Source organism: Gobio gobio (genome assembly GCF_949357685.1).
Source record: "Gobio gobio genome assembly, chromosome: 7".
In the NCBI taxonomy this organism is placed as follows: domain Eukaryota; kingdom Metazoa; phylum Chordata; class Actinopteri; order Cypriniformes; family Gobionidae; genus Gobio; species Gobio gobio.
The window spans coordinates 10,307,893-10,328,743 of record NC_137103.1 but is presented as its reverse complement, the minus strand read 5'-3'; the positions used below and the strand labels follow the sequence as shown (position 1 = coordinate 10,328,743).

General features: G+C 40.7%; 1 protein-coding gene across 1 annotated transcript in view; it reads right to left on the bottom strand.

The window, feature by feature from the left end:
* The window catches only part of chn1 (chimerin 1), a 95,201-nt gene that overhangs the window by 36,996 nt on the left and 37,354 nt on the right, over positions 1-20,851 (bottom strand). Inside the window, exon 6 of the mRNA XM_079822455.1 lies at positions 16,727-17,015. Within this exon, the coding sequence (XP_079678581.1) occupies positions 16,727-17,015 (289 nt within the window). The remainder of the gene's footprint in view (positions 1-16,726; positions 17,016-20,851) is intronic.

The window sequence follows — 20,851 nt, the reverse complement described above, 5'->3', positions numbered from 1 at the left end:
CTCACGCATATTCTCAAAACTCAATATTATAACTTCATATCAAATAAATATTTTGATCATTAATATTTTGAGGAATAAAGGTGAATTGCAGTTATTTTGTCATTATAGATTCATTTATTATTGTGCAGGAAAAAAAATACGTACAATCTTACACACCTCGGGTCGTTAGCGACTCTATACAATTTTGACAAAAAACAAGTGGAAAAACAGGCATTCAATTATAATTTTTTCTTGTTATATTGTTTAAAATGGATTGATTGAGGAAAACTAAGAAGGGTGATGTCTAACTTAAAAAAATGAATGAGGAGGAGGGCAGTGAATGATGCTCGGGTCGCTAAAGGCGCATTTAAGGGTTAAGTGAGAAAGGCATTAATGGATCAAAAACGAGTGTTTGTTTTTGCTTTGTAAGGGTTTCAGCGTCGCATAAGTTCTCTTCAGTAGATCCTGAGTCTTCGAAACAACCGTGATTCATCCACACAGTGAGTGCAACCGCTCTTTACGGCCCATTAGCCAATCAAACAGCTCATAAAACTGATGTCGGTCAGCCTCCCCTCCCCTCTGCAGCTTAACCACGCCCACTTTTATAGCCTTTTTCAAAACTGTAGTGAGAACTGACGGCAGCTGAAACAGGGGGTTTCATGACCCTTTAAGAACCTTTGACTGAAAGGTTCTTTGGGGAACCGAAAATGATTCTTCTATGGCATTGATGCTAAAACACCCGTTTGGAATCTTTATATAGTGTGATATTAATTTCAACAAAACTATTCCAGTGATTTTTCTCAGTTCCAATGTTGTCATGATGTGTGTGTTTAGCCTTTGCAGGGTAGCGTTACTTTAAAGTGCTGTTGTTGTTCATGCCAAGTGGTGAAGAGTGGGATGAACAGCAACTGAGACGCGAGCCCTGCTTCTTTATCTCCATCTCTCTCTCCATACTAACGTTCTTATTCACTTCCTCTGACTGTCACACAGTGTACTGCTGATCGATTGCGTTACGCAACTCAGCTACATTCCCGTCTCCCCCGCACGACAGGAGAGCAAGGACAGACACACACTTAGACACACAGTGCCGCATGGACTACAGTCAAGTGTTTCTAACCCATACCTCATTATATCACAATAGTTGTTTCTGGTATATCTATAACATATCCTATCCATTTGCTGTAGTTGAGCTTTCAGCCGGTCACTGGGACTAAACTCAGTCTAACAGACGATCTTTAAAACCTCAAAACCATTTGAAATAGTCATTTCTTCCCAAAACAACTAATTTTGAAACAGTTGAGATCTGTGCTGAGATTAAAGCCAATCAGTGTACAGACACAAAGCTAAATCTACTCAGAGTAGATGTCCCGATGAGTTTACGATGTGCTAAATAGGTGTGAGGCTTTAGTTTTCAACAATCAGATCAGATAAGTAGCTGCTAATGTATGTTAATGACAATTACAATGACTGTGAAACCTGTAAATGTCATTTAAGGAATTAATGAAATCATTGCTTTTCTTGCTTCAGAGGGTTATTTAAAAACATTGTTTAGTAATCGGGGCAAAATATTGTTTTATGTAAGTATGGCCCTGGGTACACCTGATATTAAGAATCGTTTTGGTCGATCGGATCACAAGTGTACGACACTAAATACAGATGTAAACAGGGTCTAAAACACTCGTCCACTTTCGACCACTTCAAAACACCATCTACTCTCCGTCTACTGACCTAAAGCGCAAACATAATGGGAAGAGCGCTAGCCAGACGGGATTTAAACTAGACCCTTCCCTTGAAGAAATCAGGACAGAAGTGTTTGAAAGAGGACAAAAGATATGGTTTAAAACACCAGGTGTAAACGGGGATGTGTCTCACTTGTTTACTCGTGATCCGATCGACCAAAACGCATCTTAATACCAGCTGTAAACAGGGCCTTTGTATCTTAAGGGTCAAAGCATTAAAGCTTTCCCAGTTAACTAGTGCTCTACTGTACTAACTCACTCATATGAAGAAAATGAGTACTAGGAGAGCTCATCTTACTCAAGAAAAACTTCACGCTCGCAAATAACATTTCTGAAAGAAATATTCACTAAATACTAACACAAAATCCACTAGGAAATTTTTGAAAATATAAAATATGAATTCTTTTGTAAGCCTGTTTCTGGCACAAAATAAAGATAATTGCAACTTTTCATATCACGATTCTGACTTTTTTCTGAAGTTGTTAAACTGCGAGATCAACTCAACATTGTGAGATAGAAACTCTGAATTGCATGCGTGTACCGAACAGTTTCCGAATACAGTCTTTAACAGTTAACAGTCGGCTTGTTTTAAGCGCGGAACACACTTCAATCCGAGTTCCCACACGAACATATTAAGTATTCAGTCCTTTTTATCATGAAATTCAAACGATAAATGCCGTTTTGACGCTTTTGAATGTGGCGTGACTGATTACTGATCACAGTTCAAGCGGCCGCGCGATGCGCACGTGTGAACGCGATCATCTGTGAAGGCGATCGATCATCTCTTCCTAAAGAATAAACATGAATGAACATCTGAAGGTATGTTGAGGATACATTACAACTTACTGTCACGTATCATATGGTGTAATCGCTCAGTGTTTCAGCGGCGGAAAGACCTCAATATAACTGCTTGTAAACTAAACAATGTCACGTAGCATCACATTTACCTCAAAGTCATTCAGTGTCCACAGCTGTTAGTTCACTAGAGAAACCAACTCTTTCACTAAATATATGCTCTATATTAGCCTATATATTCATTATATTCTACTTAACCTGTTAGTGATGTCTTGATTATTTCATGTATGTTTAAATAAACCTGTCATGAAAATGACTGACACTCTGTATAAATGATTATATTTCAACAACGAATTGGAGAAAAAAATATTTTATAATTAGATTTAGAAGTAAATGCAAAAACTGCCTTATGTGAAGTTTACATCTTTGCATACAATGTGTTATTTGAGTGTTGATTATTATTATACCTTAAAATAAATAGCAACTGAATGTAAGCTAGTTTGGGCTCTGTTGTTAACCTTTAATATTAATGTGCAAGTATGGTCTCCCTATATAATTTACAGCAATATCTTCAAGAAACATTTAGTTATAATTTAATTCATTTAAGGACAGACACATTTTTTTTCAGTAAACCACTGTTTAATAAAAATAAATAAAAAGCAATTTAAAAAAAATGCTGTACCGAACCCGTACCGAACCGCGACTTCAAAACCGAGGTACGTCCCGAACCGTCAGTTTTGTGTACCGTTACACCCCTAGTCTTTAGTGAATTGAGATATAAAAATCTCACAATTTTAAGTTAAAGGGGACCTATCATGCAAAAGTTTGAACATAAATGTGTTGGCAGTGTGTGTACACGACCACCCTATAAATGGTAAAAATGCACCCAATACTCTTTTTTTTAATCCTTTAAATTAAATTAAATTTAATAAATCATAAATCATAAGCAGTGTCTCAGAACAAGCCGTTTTCAGTTTCTATGCAGTGTGACGACACATATGGTTAGGCCCCGCCTACGACTGCAGACAGACTCCGCCCTATTAGCATAGACCCCGCCCTCAGTGAGCTGTACACAGTCGGTCATGTTTATCTCCTCACCAGAGCATTAACAACAGCACCATTCAAGAAATGTATTCTTATTAAAGCTACTAAAGTTATTCAGTCAAGAGCAGTGAGTGATTTTCTGTTTGTCTTTTGTTGTTTGATATTAACAGCAGATATAGCAGTAGGTGCTCTATATTACGCTGCTGTCACTTTAACACACAGATCTAACATACACATGCCATTTCTTTCCCTGCTGGTTACTTTCACAGACATAACCGACTGTGCTTATGTGAACTTTGCGTGTTTTTGACTTAACCTTGTGTGTTTTTGACAGTTTAAGCGCAATAAGACGTGAAAGAGAACTTCGTTTAATACTCACGGGACGCTGCGCCTGCTTTCTGTGCGTGTGCTTTGAGTGTGTGTGCTCAGAAAACCATATATCAGAAGCTTAGACGCATGCAAACGCATACAGATAATAAACTTTCATGATGATGAAGAACCGCAGGGTCATGTGAGTGTTTCCGTGATTGAGATGATAATCAAAACCAACCGGATGTTTTAGTTTTTGTCAGAGTATCCGAGGCACGCGCTGTACAGGCTCCGCCCTCTTCTGGATAGGGGGCACGGAGCAGCAGCTCATTTGCATTTAAAGACACATGCACAGAAATCGCATGCATTTCCTTCCACTCAATTTACAACATGGTATAATAAATGATCAGTGGGGTATTTTGAGCTGGAACTTCACAGACACATTCTGGGGACACCAGAGACTTTTAAAAAGGGGGCAAAATAGATCCCCTTTTAACATCTCTCAGTTTAAAAGTCAAACAATTAAAATCAGAAATGTGCTATAAATTCGGACAAAAAAAAAAAGGCACAATTGTGAGACGTTACCTCAAAATTGTGAGTCATAAACTTGTACTTTTTTCAGGGAATAAGCAGTCTTTTATACATTGTTCATTGTCAAGGTCACCTGTAGATTTTTTGACAGTTACTGGCCAAGAAAAAAAACCCAACAGATGATTCACTATCACATGCTTTTTTTGTATGCGAGGCTCCAGCTATACGGAACGTGTCGCGTGTGGCGTGTGCATGTTTCCTGCATGGATGAGCAGTGCTTTTCCAGACTGCTGAACATCCGCAGTGATTTCTGGAAACTGTAGCGCTCCTCGAACACCTTTACTGCCTGAATCATTCAACCTGTTCGCCTTCTGAGATGATTCATCCGACTGAAGACATACATCAGAGCCCTCTTCACCGAACCAGAGTGTTTATCTATGTAGGAGAGGATATCTAAACGAACACGTTTTATATTTAGAGCCTCATTCATGAGTCATAAACGCACAATGGAAAACTGTAGAACTTGGGCAATATTTATGGCGGTGCGCAATGAGGGTGAGGAGTAAAGAATTTTAATCAAACAGAATAAATAAAACAACAAGTGTATGATTCATGTTATGAAGTGCTGGTGTTATTCATACAGCTAGAGGGAATTTCGCAGAAAGTGTGACGTGTAGATGTGACATCAACACAATATTTCACCAATGACTGAGGGGCATGGCTATGGCGTACACAGTTGATTTTCTATCACAGTGGGGATTTTCCACCGGAGATACATCAGTCCAGTGTGTGATACATCAGTCCAGTGTGTGATACATCAGTCCAGTGTGTGATACATCAGTCCAGTGTGTGATACATCAGTCCAGTGTGTGATACATCAGTCCAGTGTGTGATACATCAGTCCAGTGTGTGTTCCACAAATGTCAGACTTGCTTTGTTTGATCTAATGAGCCCTGCGGCTCTTGCGGCAGGAGTTACGACAGAGGATATCAAAAATAATCATCACACACACTCATACCTCATTTTGTGCACAGAATCTCAGACCACCCAATCATTTTATATAATATTACACGTCATACAGCAAGTTAGTAGATCCCCGGAGGAGGAAAATTCATACATCTACTAAAAAAGCCCCACCAAAACAACAGCTGATTAAAAGAAAATAAAAGTACAATATGTACGATTTTTGCATTAAAATTAGGGCTGCCACTAACGACTATTTTAATATCGATTAATCTATCGACTAATTTATCAAAATAATTTTCAACCATTTTACTTAAAAACATTTAATTTAACTTGCAACTTAGGCATTCAGTAGGGTACTATAAAAAAGTATAAATGTAAACAAGCCCTTGACAAAATGTAAAACTAAAACAGTAAAAATTAAAAAAGGAACAAATTTGTAAACCAACATAAACAATGAGAATATCAGCAAATACTTTTTATATAGAATAGTGTTGCCACAATACCAAAATTATGACTTCAATATGATACCAGACTAAAATGCCTCAATACAGATACTGAATCGATACCATGGGAAAAAACTGTAAAAGTAATTTAATAATATGACAACTTACCATTCATTGTTTTAAAGTTAAAAAACCCTAAACACTCACTTGGCCGGCTTGTTCCTGCCAGGTTCCTGTCCTGCCCTGCTGCACACAGAATATGAGGTCCGGCCCTTTAAGAGCTGCACGGACCAAAGTCATTGTAACAGCCGACGACCCTTTTTCAGTTAGTAAACATTGTGACTTTTTGTGGGCGGAGCTTAGCTGGAGGCAGAACGATTCCCCTGATCGCTTCACTTACGCTAGCCAGCACGTGTTTTTAAGGTGAGCTTGTTTATAAACAATGACTGGAGTAATTTTATCTGAATATGTACGGTCACTCTCTGTCCAGGACCGTGGCTGTTATTTAAAAAAAGTTAACCTTAATGGACAGAACCAGATTGACCGACCCGTACACGCTCACTCAATGGATGGACGGTCTGACAGTTTTTTTTTATCAAACTATTTTTACCTTAAAGGGTTAGTTCACCCAAAAATGAAAATTCTGTCATTAATTACTCACCCTCATGTCGTTGGACACCCGTAAGACCTCCGTTCATATTCGGAACACAAATGAAGATATTTTAGTTGAAAGCTGATGCTGAGAAAGGCTTCACACAGGCCTCCATTGGCATTCAGTACATTGACACTTCCAAGATCCATGAAAGGCACTTAAAACGTCGTTACAAAGTCTATCTCACCACAGTGGCTCTACAATAATCATACAATGCGACGACAATAGTTTTTGTGCGCAAAAAAAAAATCAAAATAACACCTTTATCCAACTTGTTCTTGTCTTCCGTGTGCGCCTCCACGACGCATGCGCGAGAATATGATGTAGCGCCGGTGTTCGGGAATCGATGAAATACACACTTAAGCCCCATTTTGAGCACTACGCCGAGACCTAAAGCACGATCTATGTAGAATCCAACAGCTTAGACACGCTCGTCTTCCTCTGCTCGTAAACAAATCGCTTCTGGGTCATGTGTCCGAACGCCGGATCTGCGTCATATTCTCGCGCATGCGTCGTGGAGGCGCACACGGAAGACAAGAACAAGTTGGATAAAGGTGTTATTTTGATTTTTTTTTGCGCACAAAAACTATTGTCGTCGCATTGTATGATTATTGTAGAGCCACTGTGGTGAGATAGACTTTGTAACGACGTTTTAAGTGCCTTTCATGGATCTTGGAAGTGTCAATGTACTGAATGCCAATGGAGGCCTGTGTGAAGCCTTTCTCAGCATCAGCTTTCAACTAAAATATCTTCATTTGTGTTCCGAATATGAACGGAGGTCTTACGGGTGTCCAACGACATGAGGGTGAGTAATTAATGACAGAATTTTCATTTTTGGGTGAACTAACCCTTTAAACTTTATGCAAGCAGCTGTTCTGGGTACTCTGTGTGATTTTATAAAAAAAATCATGCAATTTTTTTATAAACACATACCGCTTTATTTAATAGCCTAATGTTTTTACTCTACAGTTGTGCAGTTTTAATTGGCTATAGGGCATTTTTTAAATGTATTTGCCGAAATTAGTAATTTTATATACAGGTTTATTTAAAATAGCAACATTTTTAGTAAAATTCACGTTAAATATCTACATTTCTCAGTTTAGGCTACTTCATGGTGAAAACATGAATGCGCATAGTTTATATCGTTAGATGCCTATAACTGTGTGCTAAATGGACATGTACAAGACTTAAAATACAAAGATTTAACAGATGAGTTTTGTGTCGTACGATCTATACGATCACTAAAGACATATCCGACTGCGTTTACCCGAATACTCGCCAGGACGTGCATTTTTACATATTTTTTACCATTCAAACCCAATAATCTGCGAAACTGACGTGACGATCTGTCTGAGTGAAAGGCGTGTGCGCGGCTGCGCGCGCTTCAGGTCAGAGTCCGGCGCTGCACTTTTCTGTTGCGTTCTTTTTCCTGAGCTGCGCGTGTATATGTGACTGCTCTGCTTCCATTGTTTAGTGAGCGGTGGAAGCAGAGCTCACACACACGTCCTCACTCCTGCTGTCATTTTCAAAGTACCGGTACTAATACAATTTCATATCGTACCCAACTTACCCAGTCGACTAAAAATATTGACGTCGACTAATTAACTGCGTCGAAGCAGTCGATTGCATCGACCAATCGCGACAGGCCTAATTAAAATATCCAAAAACCACAAGAACAATGTTATATATTTTGTTTAAATGATACCAAATGTTTCCGACAAATACGACAATGTTTAAATTCAGAGAAATTCGCAGTTTTAAGCAGTGGCATGGCCCGTGACCTCTAGCGGCGAAACATACATACTGTGCCTTTAAACAAAATCATTTAAAAAGAAAAAAGTTAGTTCTTTAGCAGCCCTTTAACACAGATGACAGTTTGTTTATAAAGCAATATTTACAAATTTAACTTAATTGTACATTTACAGAAGTGGCCATAAATGATGTCCAGCGTTTAATTTTTTAATTAATACTATTAACCCTCTGAGGTTCTTCGTTTTCCAGTCACACTCAGGACCTTCAGGTCAAAAATGACCCGACCCCTGAAATCAATTATTATTATTTTTTCATTAAAATCAATTAAATGTATTTTTGTTCAATAATATTTTTTCTTTCTATTTTTTTGTGTTTTGAGATGCAATAATTATGATCAATTTTTTCCCATTGAATATAATTATATAATTGTATTTATATATATATAAATTGATTAATAAATGTGTTAAAGATTTTGTGCTTTCCTTGGAGTCAATTGTTTTATCTGTGATCACGCAATGAAACACGGCATATTTTTGGCCAGGCGGTCATACAAATAAATGATGAACATGCAAAAACAAGAGAGAACCACTGAAATATTAATAACTGATTATGTTGTTGTCAGTGCATGCTTTTTTTTTACTATGCATTTACTTTTTGCAACATAAACACCTTAACCAAATTCAGTGTTTTGTTTTTCCTTCATATTTAAAACATTTAAAAAATCTGATGGTTTATATTTTGATGGTTTAATTTAACATGTAGGGTCATAAAAACAAATCTCCCCTCTGGACATCACTTTAACCACTAGTGTACCTTTTGAGGATGTTGATGAAGGGACACAGAGGTGTGTTGTTTCTTTTTTTCACCATGTGATAATCTTTTAAAGGGCCTAATGAGGGCTCATACTGCCAAGATTCACAACCGCTAGTAACCGTCAAATAATCAGCTCTCAACAGAGATTCCTCACCAGTGCTCTGCCTCCAGTCTTATTATCAAAATCTTATTGTCCGTTAAACAGAGGCAGTCTCTCTCTTCACTGTGACCGTTCCACTGCCAAACAAAAACAAAGCAGCTCATTGGTTAATCCAAACATTCCCAGCCAATCTGTGACTGTTCCACTGCCAAATAAAAACAAAGCAGCTGATTGGTTAATCCTAACACCCTCAGCCAATCAGAATGAACTGCAATGGCTTTGTCTGCCCTGGCTGAGTAAACATGTAACATTAAACTCAAACTCATGTAAATGCTGCAGTGATGAACACTTTGATGTGGCAGACGTTAAGTCAGTGCATGAAGGTTTATTAAAGAAGACATTTCCCATTTTCATCTTTTGAAATCAGAAGCATTTATTGAAACTAAACCGCAAAGCAAATTGTGACTTTACAATATGACTGATCAACGAACCTGGCTGTGTCATAATGCATTATACAAAAAACAGCAGTGTCTGATTCTGTGGGTGAGCACATTAGTTATCACAGCTGAAAACCAAAGGGAAATGCCCTTACACGTTGAAATGATGCTATGACAGATATCGCTTTCCTCTTCAAACATGGCAAACTTTTTTTTCACGAATATTTGACATGATCTGAAGAAGGACAGACGCAGGTAATCGCACACACCCAGTTGATCCATCTCTCTCTCTCTCTCTCTCTCTCTCTCTCTCTCGCTCTCTCTCTCTCTCTCTCTCTCTCTCTCTCTCTCTCTCTCTCTCACTATCTTGTTTAGTGCAAATGTATGAAGCCCACTGTACAAATCACAATGGTACAGAGTCTTAAAGGGATAGTTCACCCAAAAATGAAATTTGTGTCATTAATTCCTCACCCTCTTGTCATTCACACCCGTAAGACCTCCGTTCATCTTCATAACACAAATGAAGATATTTTTGATGAACTCAGAGAGCTCTCCCTCCACAGACAGCAGTTTAATAACACCTTCAAGACCCAGAAAGGAAGTAAAGACAGCGTTAAAATAGTCATGTGACTCCAGTGGTTCAACCTTAATGTTATGAAGCGACGAGAATACTTTTTGCGCGCAAAAAACAAACAAAAATAACACATTTATTCAACAATTTCTTGTACAGTATTTTTTTTCCTCTCTCATTGGATGCATAAGGTTTTCTGACAAAAATAAAAGACATTACAGTCACAGTTTTTTATCATAATTTAATAGTTTATAATAAAACCTTAGACCTTTCTAATGATTTGTTTTCTGTAAAATACAATAATTATATAATAATTATTATATTTATTCTTAAATGCACAGTTTTGTATTTTATAGTATTTTTTTGTGCATTTTTAAGACATGGTAACAGAGGTTTTATACATGTGCCCCAATTGACCGTTCGCAAAGACCCGCCCCCTTTAGTTACTGTTGCTATGTCCGACAAGCCATGGCTCTCACACCACACACACACACGTTCTCATGTAGAGAAAATACATCACGAAGCAAAGAGGACAACACGTCGATAGACAGTTACTTTTGATATGAAACAAAGTCTTAACTTTAAAATGTTGTCATTTTTTTAAAGAAATGAGAACAACAAATAGCGTTTTGTGGCTCTTTAATGTGTGATCGCTGTAGTGCCTCAGTTAAAGCTGCTCGTGAACCGATTATCTCTTCCTTCTAGTTCATTGATAAGCATGAAATAAACATGATAGAACACTAAAATAAATGTTGTTTCAACCTTGGAAAGACGTCAGTACACACCGTTTTTTAAGTTCAAGTCCACCGAGTTAATCTACTAACCTTCCTGACTGCTTTGTCGGACAAGACGTCCGATTCGGCGATGTGATTGGTCAGATCGCTTGTCAATCAAACTCGTGGCGAAGGGTGAATTGTTTGGCCTGTGCTACAACACTTTCAGCCTCTGTAGCGACAGTGCTATGTGCAAAAAAGTTAACGCACAGCCCTTTAGGGATGCACCGATATGAAAATGTTGGCCGATACGAGAAGCGATAATTCTTTATTCTTGAAAGCCAATAACCGATATGTTGCCCGATAAATCTAAATACAAACTTTTAAACAATTTTTGAGAGCCTGATTACAAAAAAAAAAAAAACTCACCATTAAATCCATGTCCCAAGCACACAAATATGTTTTTATTATAATTTTATGTAGCTTATATGACAGACTTGCGCTGCACATGTTGCTCTTAACTGTATTTTCCTATTTGAAGTGATTCAAATCATATTTCAAGCAATTCAAACCAGTTCAAAAGATGAATATATATCTGCCAATACCGATATGGTGGCGGATATATCCTGCATACCTAGCATAAGCCTCTAAAACAGATAACAGACCAGACTTGCAAAGATAGCAATACATAGAAACAATCCTTAGTTCAAAAGTGCCTCCAACAGAATAACCGCATCTTACATAAGCGTCCATGAAACATGCTCTTAATGTCCTAGAGCGAGCAAGACACACACACACACACACACAGCGCCTCTCTTCACAGCCACAGGTCACCATGAGAAACCAGGCCATGTTACACAACATCAGCTGATATGAGCCGTTTCAGCCTATGATGATTCTGTTATGAACAACAAGGCTTGTGGGTAAAAATAGTTCAGTAAAGATCCAAACTGATGAACTGAGCTGGCGCTTGATCTTCGGACCGATTAGATTTAGAAGAGATGCAGAATATTACAATTCTGGCTGATGTGGATAAGCTCTAAAACACTAAAACTTCTCCTCCGAGGACTGATATTAAAGGTCAAGGGTCAAAAGCCAGAACCGGACAGGGGAATGCTGGCTAAAGGGTTTTGTGCTCGTATTACCAAAGACGGTGTATTGCTGATCTTCTGACCTGCTCTGACCACAACAGGATCTCACTGTCTGTTCCTGGAACACACGACTGATATCAGATCTCCTTCCTGGTCTGGATATGGTGACACTGAACAGACTGCGCAGGGAAAATCATAAAGCGAGGCTTCCCATCATATCACATCAATATACAAATACAGTCATCATAATATTTATACCCTTGAAAATGCCTTTTCCAGCCATTGTTTGCGAACAGATTGAGCATCGCCGCTGTGAGTAATTACTGCACGTTTAAATCATCACTGATTGTCTGATTACATGCATGAATTATGTGGAGATAAATTCACTGTGTGCATCTGTCAGCTGCTCATTAACTCCACATCAATCACATCTGTACAGCAGGACGAATCACACACACACACACACACCTGCCCTGTGACACTCCTGCAAATGAGGGATTGTTTGCAAACTCTCCTTCTGGCCACATCACCTTTAAGTACAGATTTGATTTTACTTAGCTTTACTTTTGGCCATCCTGCCATTTATATGGACAGGACACTGGACACTATGTCTTGTTATTATGGATGCAACAATACAGTTAGTCCACTGTTCAATACATACCTCGGTTTTTAACCACGTTTTTCGGTTCGGTTCGGTTCTGATGGCTTGTCACATCAGTTTTTTGCTATTCTATTTTTAAAGCTACACTGTGTAACTTTTTTAGTTTATTCTTAGCTAAAAACACTTAGTTCTTTCAAAAATATATGTGCTCATTAATGTATATTTACTTCTTTCAAGTAATAAAGTATTCTTGTAAGTTTTATAATATGCCATTGAAAATACATACGGGTGAGGGTTTGAATGCGGGTCGCCATGTTGCCCCTCCATCTTGAAAGTACATTAGCCAAAGAGGGACATACCCGTAAATTCAAGCTTCGCCTTTCGCGTTTTAACACTCGATGGCACCGTGTCGAATGTGGACAAAGTCGAACTGGAAGCCATATTAATCTTGGACTAAATCGGCCACCGTAGGAGTTGAAATCGGAATTGAGAGGAACAGAAACTAAAATTCACTGGATGGTCATATACAAGTTCACCACTAGATGGGGGAAAATATCACACAGTGTAGCTTTAAGCGACAGGAGTTTTATTTCTTTATTTTACTTAAAAGAATTAAAAAACCTTACTTAAACTTAAAACTTTACTTAAAAAAACCCTTGTACACATTCCTAGTGTATTGTGTAATATAAAATAAATATATATAAAGATTTACACTGGCAGCTCAGAGCTGTACAGCAGCATTTAAGTATGAAATTGAATGAATAAATGTAAAATTAAAACACTACATAGACTTCACTATAGAATATACACTGATTCTTATTAAAGCTACTGAATTAGCTTTTCAGTCAAGAGCAGTGAGTGATTTTCTCTTTGTCTTTTGTTGTTGTATTAACATTAAAGGGATAGTTCACTCAAAAATTAAAATTCTGTCATCGAGAAATGAATACAGGTTTGGAACAATATTAGAGTGAGTAAATCATGACAATTTTAGAGGTGAACTGTCCCTTTAAGGACGGCGTGTTCACTATAGGCTGCGCTGCTGTCAGTTTAAGACCTGCGTGCAACTAATATACAGACACACGCTGATTTTACTTTATCTGTAGACATAACCGACTGTGTTTATGTTAACGGTGTGTGTATTTGACAGTATTAGCGCAGTAAGACTACTTAGTCCAGTAATCGCGTGTTTGACAAGCGTTGCGAGTGCGCACGCTCGGAAAAGCACATGTTTAACCGGCAAGGCTTTAAAACGCATGCATATAATGAACTTTGGTGATTGTGAATAACTATAGTGTTCCGCGAGTATAACTCCACCACTAACGTGTGATGTGATGTATGTCGCATGGTTCAGTATATTGGGATGGAGGCAAATGATAGAATTTGTAGAAAAATAATTAATTAAATGCCAAACCGAAAAAAACGCAATTCACAAGCGCGTATTGAACCGTGAATGCCATACCGAACGGTTCAATATTATATTGAGTATTGTGGCATCCCTACTGGTTACCATCATTCTTTAAAATATTTTATTTTGTGTTCAGCAGAAGAAAGACACTATTACAGGTTTGGAACAACATGAGGGTGAGTAAATGATGACAGAATTTTCATTTTTGGGGGAACTATCCCTTTAAATCTGCACTTAAAATATGGCTTAAGACAAAGATCACGGATATGGATTTTTATATGGATATACACTAAGTATTTCGTCAGGCTATCACCAGACCAACCTCAATTTAAGATTGAACACTGGTCTGGGGAGTCTGCTCTGTATTTTCTACTGCACAACAGGCGTGATCAACGGGCATAAATTAACTGACTCTGTACACAATTGGATAGTCCTTCAACCAATGAGACCACAAGAGGTGTGATCAACAGGCAACGACCCATCGCTTCTCTATCCATCATCGTGTTAAACCCGACAATAGCGCGCCAGGTGGATAAGCCAGTCTGTGATTGGTTCCTGCAAAAGTGTAACAGAAGCAGTAGAAATTAATGTACAGGTTTCCAGACGGAGTTGCAGGGCGAAATTAAATCGCCGGCAGATCAGGCTGGGTTTACCCAGTCTATTAAGTATTGGGACGCCCCTCCAAATCACTGAATTCAGGTGTTCAATCACTTCCATGGCCACAGGTGTATAAATCAAGCACTAGGCCTGCAGACGCTTCTACAAACATTTGTGAAAGAATGTGTCGCTCTCAGGAGCTCAGAGAACTCAAGCGTGGTGCCATGATCGGCTGACACCTGTGCAATAAGTCCATTCGGGACATTTCCTCACTGCTAAATATTCCACGTTCAACTGTTAGTGGTGTTATAACAAAGTGGAAGCAATGGGAACAACAGCAACTCAGCCATGAAGTGGTAGGCCACGTAAAATCACAGAGCGGGGTCAGCGCATGTTGAGGGTCACAGTGCGCAGAAGTCACCAACTTTTTGTAGAGTCAACAGCTCCAGACCTCCAAACTTCATGTGTCCTTCAGATGAGCTCAAGATCAGTGTGTAGAGCTTCATGGAATGGGTTTCCATGGCCGAGCAGCTCATCCAAGCCCAACATCACCAAGTGCAATGCAAAGCGTGGGATGCAGTGGGGTAAAGCGCGCCACCACTGGACTCTAGAGCAGAGGAGACGTGTTCTCTGGAGTGACCAATCACACTTATGGTGTATAATTATGGTGTGGGGTTGTTTTTCAGGGGTTGGGTTTAGCCCCTTAGTTCCAGTGAAAGGAACTCTTAAAGGGTTAGTTCACCCAAAAATGAAAATTCTGTCTAATTCCTCACCCTCATGTCGTTCGACACCCGTCAGACCTCCGTTCATCTTCAGAACACAAATGAAGATATTTTTGTTGAAAGCTGATGGCTGAGAAAGGCTTCAGATAGGCCTCCATTGGCATTCAGTCCATTCACACTCACAAGACCCATAAAAGGCACTCAAAACGTTGTTAAAAAGTCCATCTCACTACAGTGGTTCTACAACAATTTTACGAAGCGATGAAAATAGTTTTTGTGCGCAAAAAAAAATCTAAATAACGACTTTATTCAACACGTCCTTGTTTTCCGTTTTGGCCTCTGCCGTGAACTCACGAAGCACCACGACGCATGCGCGAGAATATGACGTAGTGCCGGCGTTCGGGAATTGCGTTTTTGAAATAAAGGTGTTATTTTATTTGTTTTTTTGCACACAAAAACTATTGTCGTCGCTTCGTAAAATTATTGTAGAACCACTGTAGTGAGATGGACTTTGTAACAACGTTTTTAGTGCCTTTTATGGGTCTTGTGAATGTACTGAATGCCAATGGAGGCCTTTCTCAGCCATCAGCTTTCAACAAAAATATCTTCATTTGTGTTCTGAAGATGAACGGAGGTCTGACGGGTGTCGAACGACATGAGGGTGAGGAATTAATGACAATTTTCATTTTTGGTTGAAATAACCCTTTAATGCTTCAGCATATCAAGATACTTTGGACAATTTCATGCTCCCGAATTTGCGGGAAGAGTTTGGGGACGGCCCTGTCCCAACATGACTGACCAGTGCACAAAGCGTCGCTCCATAAAGACATGATGAGCGAGTTTGGTGTGGAGAAACTGGACTGGCCTGCTCAGAGTCCTTTGGGATGAATTAGAGCGGAGACTGAGAGCCAGGCCTTCTCGTCCATCATCAACAAATGACCTCACAAAATTCCCATAAACACACTCCTAAACCTTGAGGAAAGCCTTCCCAGAAGAGCTGAAGCTGTTAGAGCTGCAAAGGGTGGGCCAACTCCATATTAAACCCTACGGATTAAGAATGGGATGACAATGAAGTTCATATGCACGTAAAGGCAGGCGTCCCAAAACATTTGGCAATATAGTGTATAATGTGATATATGGTATGTACTTTTTATATAACATCATCCTGCCGAGGGACTGCAAATGCAAATGACCTGTATAGCCAATAAACCCCCCCAAAAATCCCATTTGGAGGCAGTGTTGGTGCACAAGACCAAGATGGCAATGAGGGATCACATTCCACAGAAGAATTCATATTCATGAATGCTGTAACTGAACTCTTCCCCTTGGTTGCACATATGGTTAAAACAGAGGTCATCTGAGGGCAAAACTCATGAAATCTCATCACAGATGACATTCATCAGAGACTTTCAGAAGAGCAGACAGACACACAGAGGCATGCTGGGTAACTGCATTTCAGTACTCACCCTCTCCTCCAGGCCGGTCTCTTCTCCGGGTGTCTCTTTTCCGTCGGGTATGTCTCTGCAGACGGGCAGCGCTTTCTTCGGCGCCGGCTCGCGGTTCAGGGTGGTGTAGCCCACGTGCTCGTAGATGGGGTTGATGGTCATCTTAGATATGTATTCGGCTGCTTTGGTCTCGATGTACAGCGTGATCAGACCGTCCGTTACCAGGTCGTGGATCGACTCGAAGCGCTTCTCCCCCACAAAATGCTTCCCATCGTAAAAGAGACGGAAGTTTCGGGTCTGAATCCCAAAGCTGAAAGAGAGAATGAGGAAATGAGTGTGTGTTGGACTCGAGTGCTGTAACACACAGCTGTGAGAAGATCCAGAGAGAAATGATGAATGAACATGTACACACACACACACATACTGAACATCTAAGATAATATCAGCTTCCTGTACTTGGGCTTGTAGTAGTTCTGAGGGGGAAGAGATCGTATGTTGATCAATATGAGGACCGGATACTCTTCTTCCACACACAAACACACACACACACACACGTCTGATTCGCCATCTTTGAGGGGACTCTCCATATACATAATGGTTTTTATACTGTATAAACTGTATAATCTCTCCCCTTACCCTAAACCTACCCATGACAGAAACTTCCTGAATTTGTACATTGTCAAAACAATATCACCAAGTATGATTAAAAAGTTGTTTTCCTCATGGAGACCAACAAAAAAATAATCATTGTGGGGACAATTTGTCCTCGTAACAAAAAAACAACATTAACATTGTCTAAGAAGATGAATATTTGTATTTCTGTATTGGAAAACTGCAGGTTGGCAATCCATTGTAACATGATCAGAGATGCTAATGCTGTTATGAGCCACTGGAAACGACAGGACAGCTGAGCTGCTGAGCTTTTACAAGCCTGTGCTTCCTGTTCCAGCTCCCACAGAGAGACACACACACACCCAAAATCAGATGCACACAGACGGATCTGAAAACACTTACAGATACGCACAACAAGGAGTTCATATCAGAAACACACACAGTTAGAGGTCTGTATGGACTCTCGACTCGCACATGGAAACAGACGCACCACACACACACAAACATATGCACAAAGGCTAATGTCATTAAAGCCTGATGGCAATAGAGCTCTTTGATGTTAAAGCTTATGCGCACAGGACACAACAGATGCTTTCTCTGAGAAATCACATGCCTGAGGAAGAGCACATGAGAGACTGAGAAACAGAGACAGAGAGAGAGAAAGAGAGAGAGAGAGAGAGAGAGTTTGGACTGGAAAGCAGCCGCGTGCAGCGTGTGGCAGTGTGTGTCCGTCTGCTCAAGTGAGCTGATTAAAGGGATTATCTCTGGATTTTGTGTGTCTAGGGCGGGCGGGTGTACACACACACACACACACTCACACTCACACTCACACTCACACTCACACACTCATACACTTTGTTTCACTATATTAGAGAGGGCATTGCATAGACTTCCATTGATTTTATATCAGGTTAATGGCTTAACTCAACGCCTACCCCTACACCTACTAGTGTTGGGCCGATAAACGATGCCATTGTCCATCGCTGAAGGCTGACACACATCATGATGTTAAGCCGGCATCGTGACCCCCTCACCCCCACAAATAAACTTGTTCCTGATCCCAATACAAATTACATTTAAAACAATTCAATGAACACAATTTAAACACTAAAGATTTGATTTTACTTACACAAGGAACTTTTGGCTATAGTTTAAAAATAGCAAAAACAACTAGTCTAACTAATATAGATTTCAAGCATAAAAGACAAGTAAACACTCAGGAATTAAAAAAGAACAAATAAACTAATTAGCAATCGCACAAATAAATATAATTGAACAAAGATACTATTGAAATAAACATTTTCCGGCATTCAGGTGCAGAAACTGTAATCAAATGTAAAATAACACTGCACCTTATTAATATACACTATACATTACTATAGCCTATATATGATTAATATAGTATTAATTAATTGTATTAATATAGTTGCAAAAGTTATTCTTTCTAGAACAGTGAGTGAATTTCCACCCAAGTATAGCCAAACCTGCACACACACACACTTTTAACACATTTTAAGAGTAAAATTACACTAACATTTACATAACCTAATGCCAATCATAATATTTTAGTATAGTCTCTATAGTAATAGTCTCTTCTGCTCAGCAAGGCTGCATTTATTTGATCAAAAAGTAATATTATGAAATATTACAATTTAAAATATCTGTTTTCTATTTGAATATATAGTAAAATGTTTTTTTTTCAAAACTAATTTTCAGCATCATTACTGCAGTCTTCAGTGTCACATGATCCTTCAGAAATCGTTCTCATGATAATTTACTGCTCAAGAAACATTTATGATTATCGGTTTCTTTGATAGTTTGAAAGTTCAAAATAACTTTTTTGCAATGGAATTTTAGGGGTTTTTTAAGGGTTCAAAAACCCCTTATGACGACAATGACAACGAGGACCGTGACGTCGCCCGGTATGGCGCAGCCGGGGCCCCACCCTGGAGCCAGGCCTGGGGTTGGGGCTCGTATGCGAGCGCCTGGTGGCCGGGCCTTCCCCCACGGGGTCCGGCCGGGCTCAGCCCGAAGGAGCGACGTGGGGACACCTTCCCGTGGGCCCACCACTCACGGGAGGGACCGTAAGGGGCCGGTGCGGAGAAGATCGGGCAGCAGTCGAAGGCAGGAGCCTAGACAACCCGATCCCTGGACACGGAAACTGGCTCTTGGGACATGGAATGTCACCTCACTGGCGGGGAAGGAGCCTGAGATTGTGCGTGAGGTTGAGAGGTTCCGACTAGAGATAGTCGGAATCACCTCTACGCACGGCTTGGGCTCTGGAACCACACTCCTCGAGAGAGGATGGACTCTTCACCACTCTGGAGTTGCCCATGGTGAGAGGCGGCGGGCTGGTGTGGGTTTGCTTATAGCCCCCCAGCTCTGCCGCCATGTGTTGGAGTTTACCCCGGTGAACGAGAGGGTTGTTTCCCTGCGGCTTCGGCTCAGGGATAGGTCTCTCACTGTTGTTTGTGCCTACGGGCCGAACGGCAGTGCAGAGTACCCGGCCTTTTTGGTGTCCCTGGGCGGGGTGCTGGAAAGTGCTCCGACTGGGGACTCCGTCGTTCTACTGGGGGACTTCAACGCCCACGTGGGCAATGACAGTGACACCTGGAGGGGCGTGATTGGGAGGAACGGCCCCCCTGATCTGAACCCGAGTGGTGTTCAGTTATTGGACTTCTGTGCAAGTCACGGTTTGTCCATAACGAACACCATGTTCAGGCATAAGAGTGTCCATCAGTGCACATGGCACCAGGACACTCTAGGTCGTAGGTCAATGATCGACTTTGTGGTCGTTTCATCTGACCTGCGGCCGTATGTCTTGGACACTCGGGTGAAGAGAGGGGCGGAGCTGTCAACTGATCACCACCTGGTGGTGAGTTGGATCCGATGGCGGGGGAGGAAGCTGGACAGACCCGGTAGACCCAAGCGTACTGTAAGGGTCTGCTGGGAACGTTTGGCCAAGCCCCCTGTCAGAGAGATCTTCAACTCCCACCTCCGGCAGAACTTCGACCGGATCCCGAGGGAGGCTGGAGATATTGAGTCCGAATGGACCATGTTCTCCACCTCCATTGTCAAAGCTGCCGCTCGGAGCTGTGGCCGTAAGGTCTCCGGTGCATGTCGAGGCGGCAATCCCCGAACTCGGTGGTGGACACCGGAAGTAAGGGATGCCGTCAAGCTGAAGAAGGAGTCCTATCGGGCCTGGTTGGCTTGTGGGACTCCTGAGGCAGCTGACATGTACCGGCAGGCTAAGCGGACTGCAGCCCGGGTGGTTGTGGAGGCAAAAACTCGGGCCTGGGAGGAGTTCGGTGAGGCCATGGAAAAGGACTATCGGCTGGCCTCGAAGAGATTCTGGCAAACCGTCCGGCGCCTCAGGAGGGGGAAGCAGTGCCCTACCAACGCTGTTTACAGTGGCGATGGGCAGCTGTTGACCTCAACTGGGGATATCGTCGGACGGTGGAAGGAATACTTTGAGGATCTCCTCAATCCCGCCATCACGTCTTCCATTGAGGAAGCAGAGGCTGGGGGCTCAGA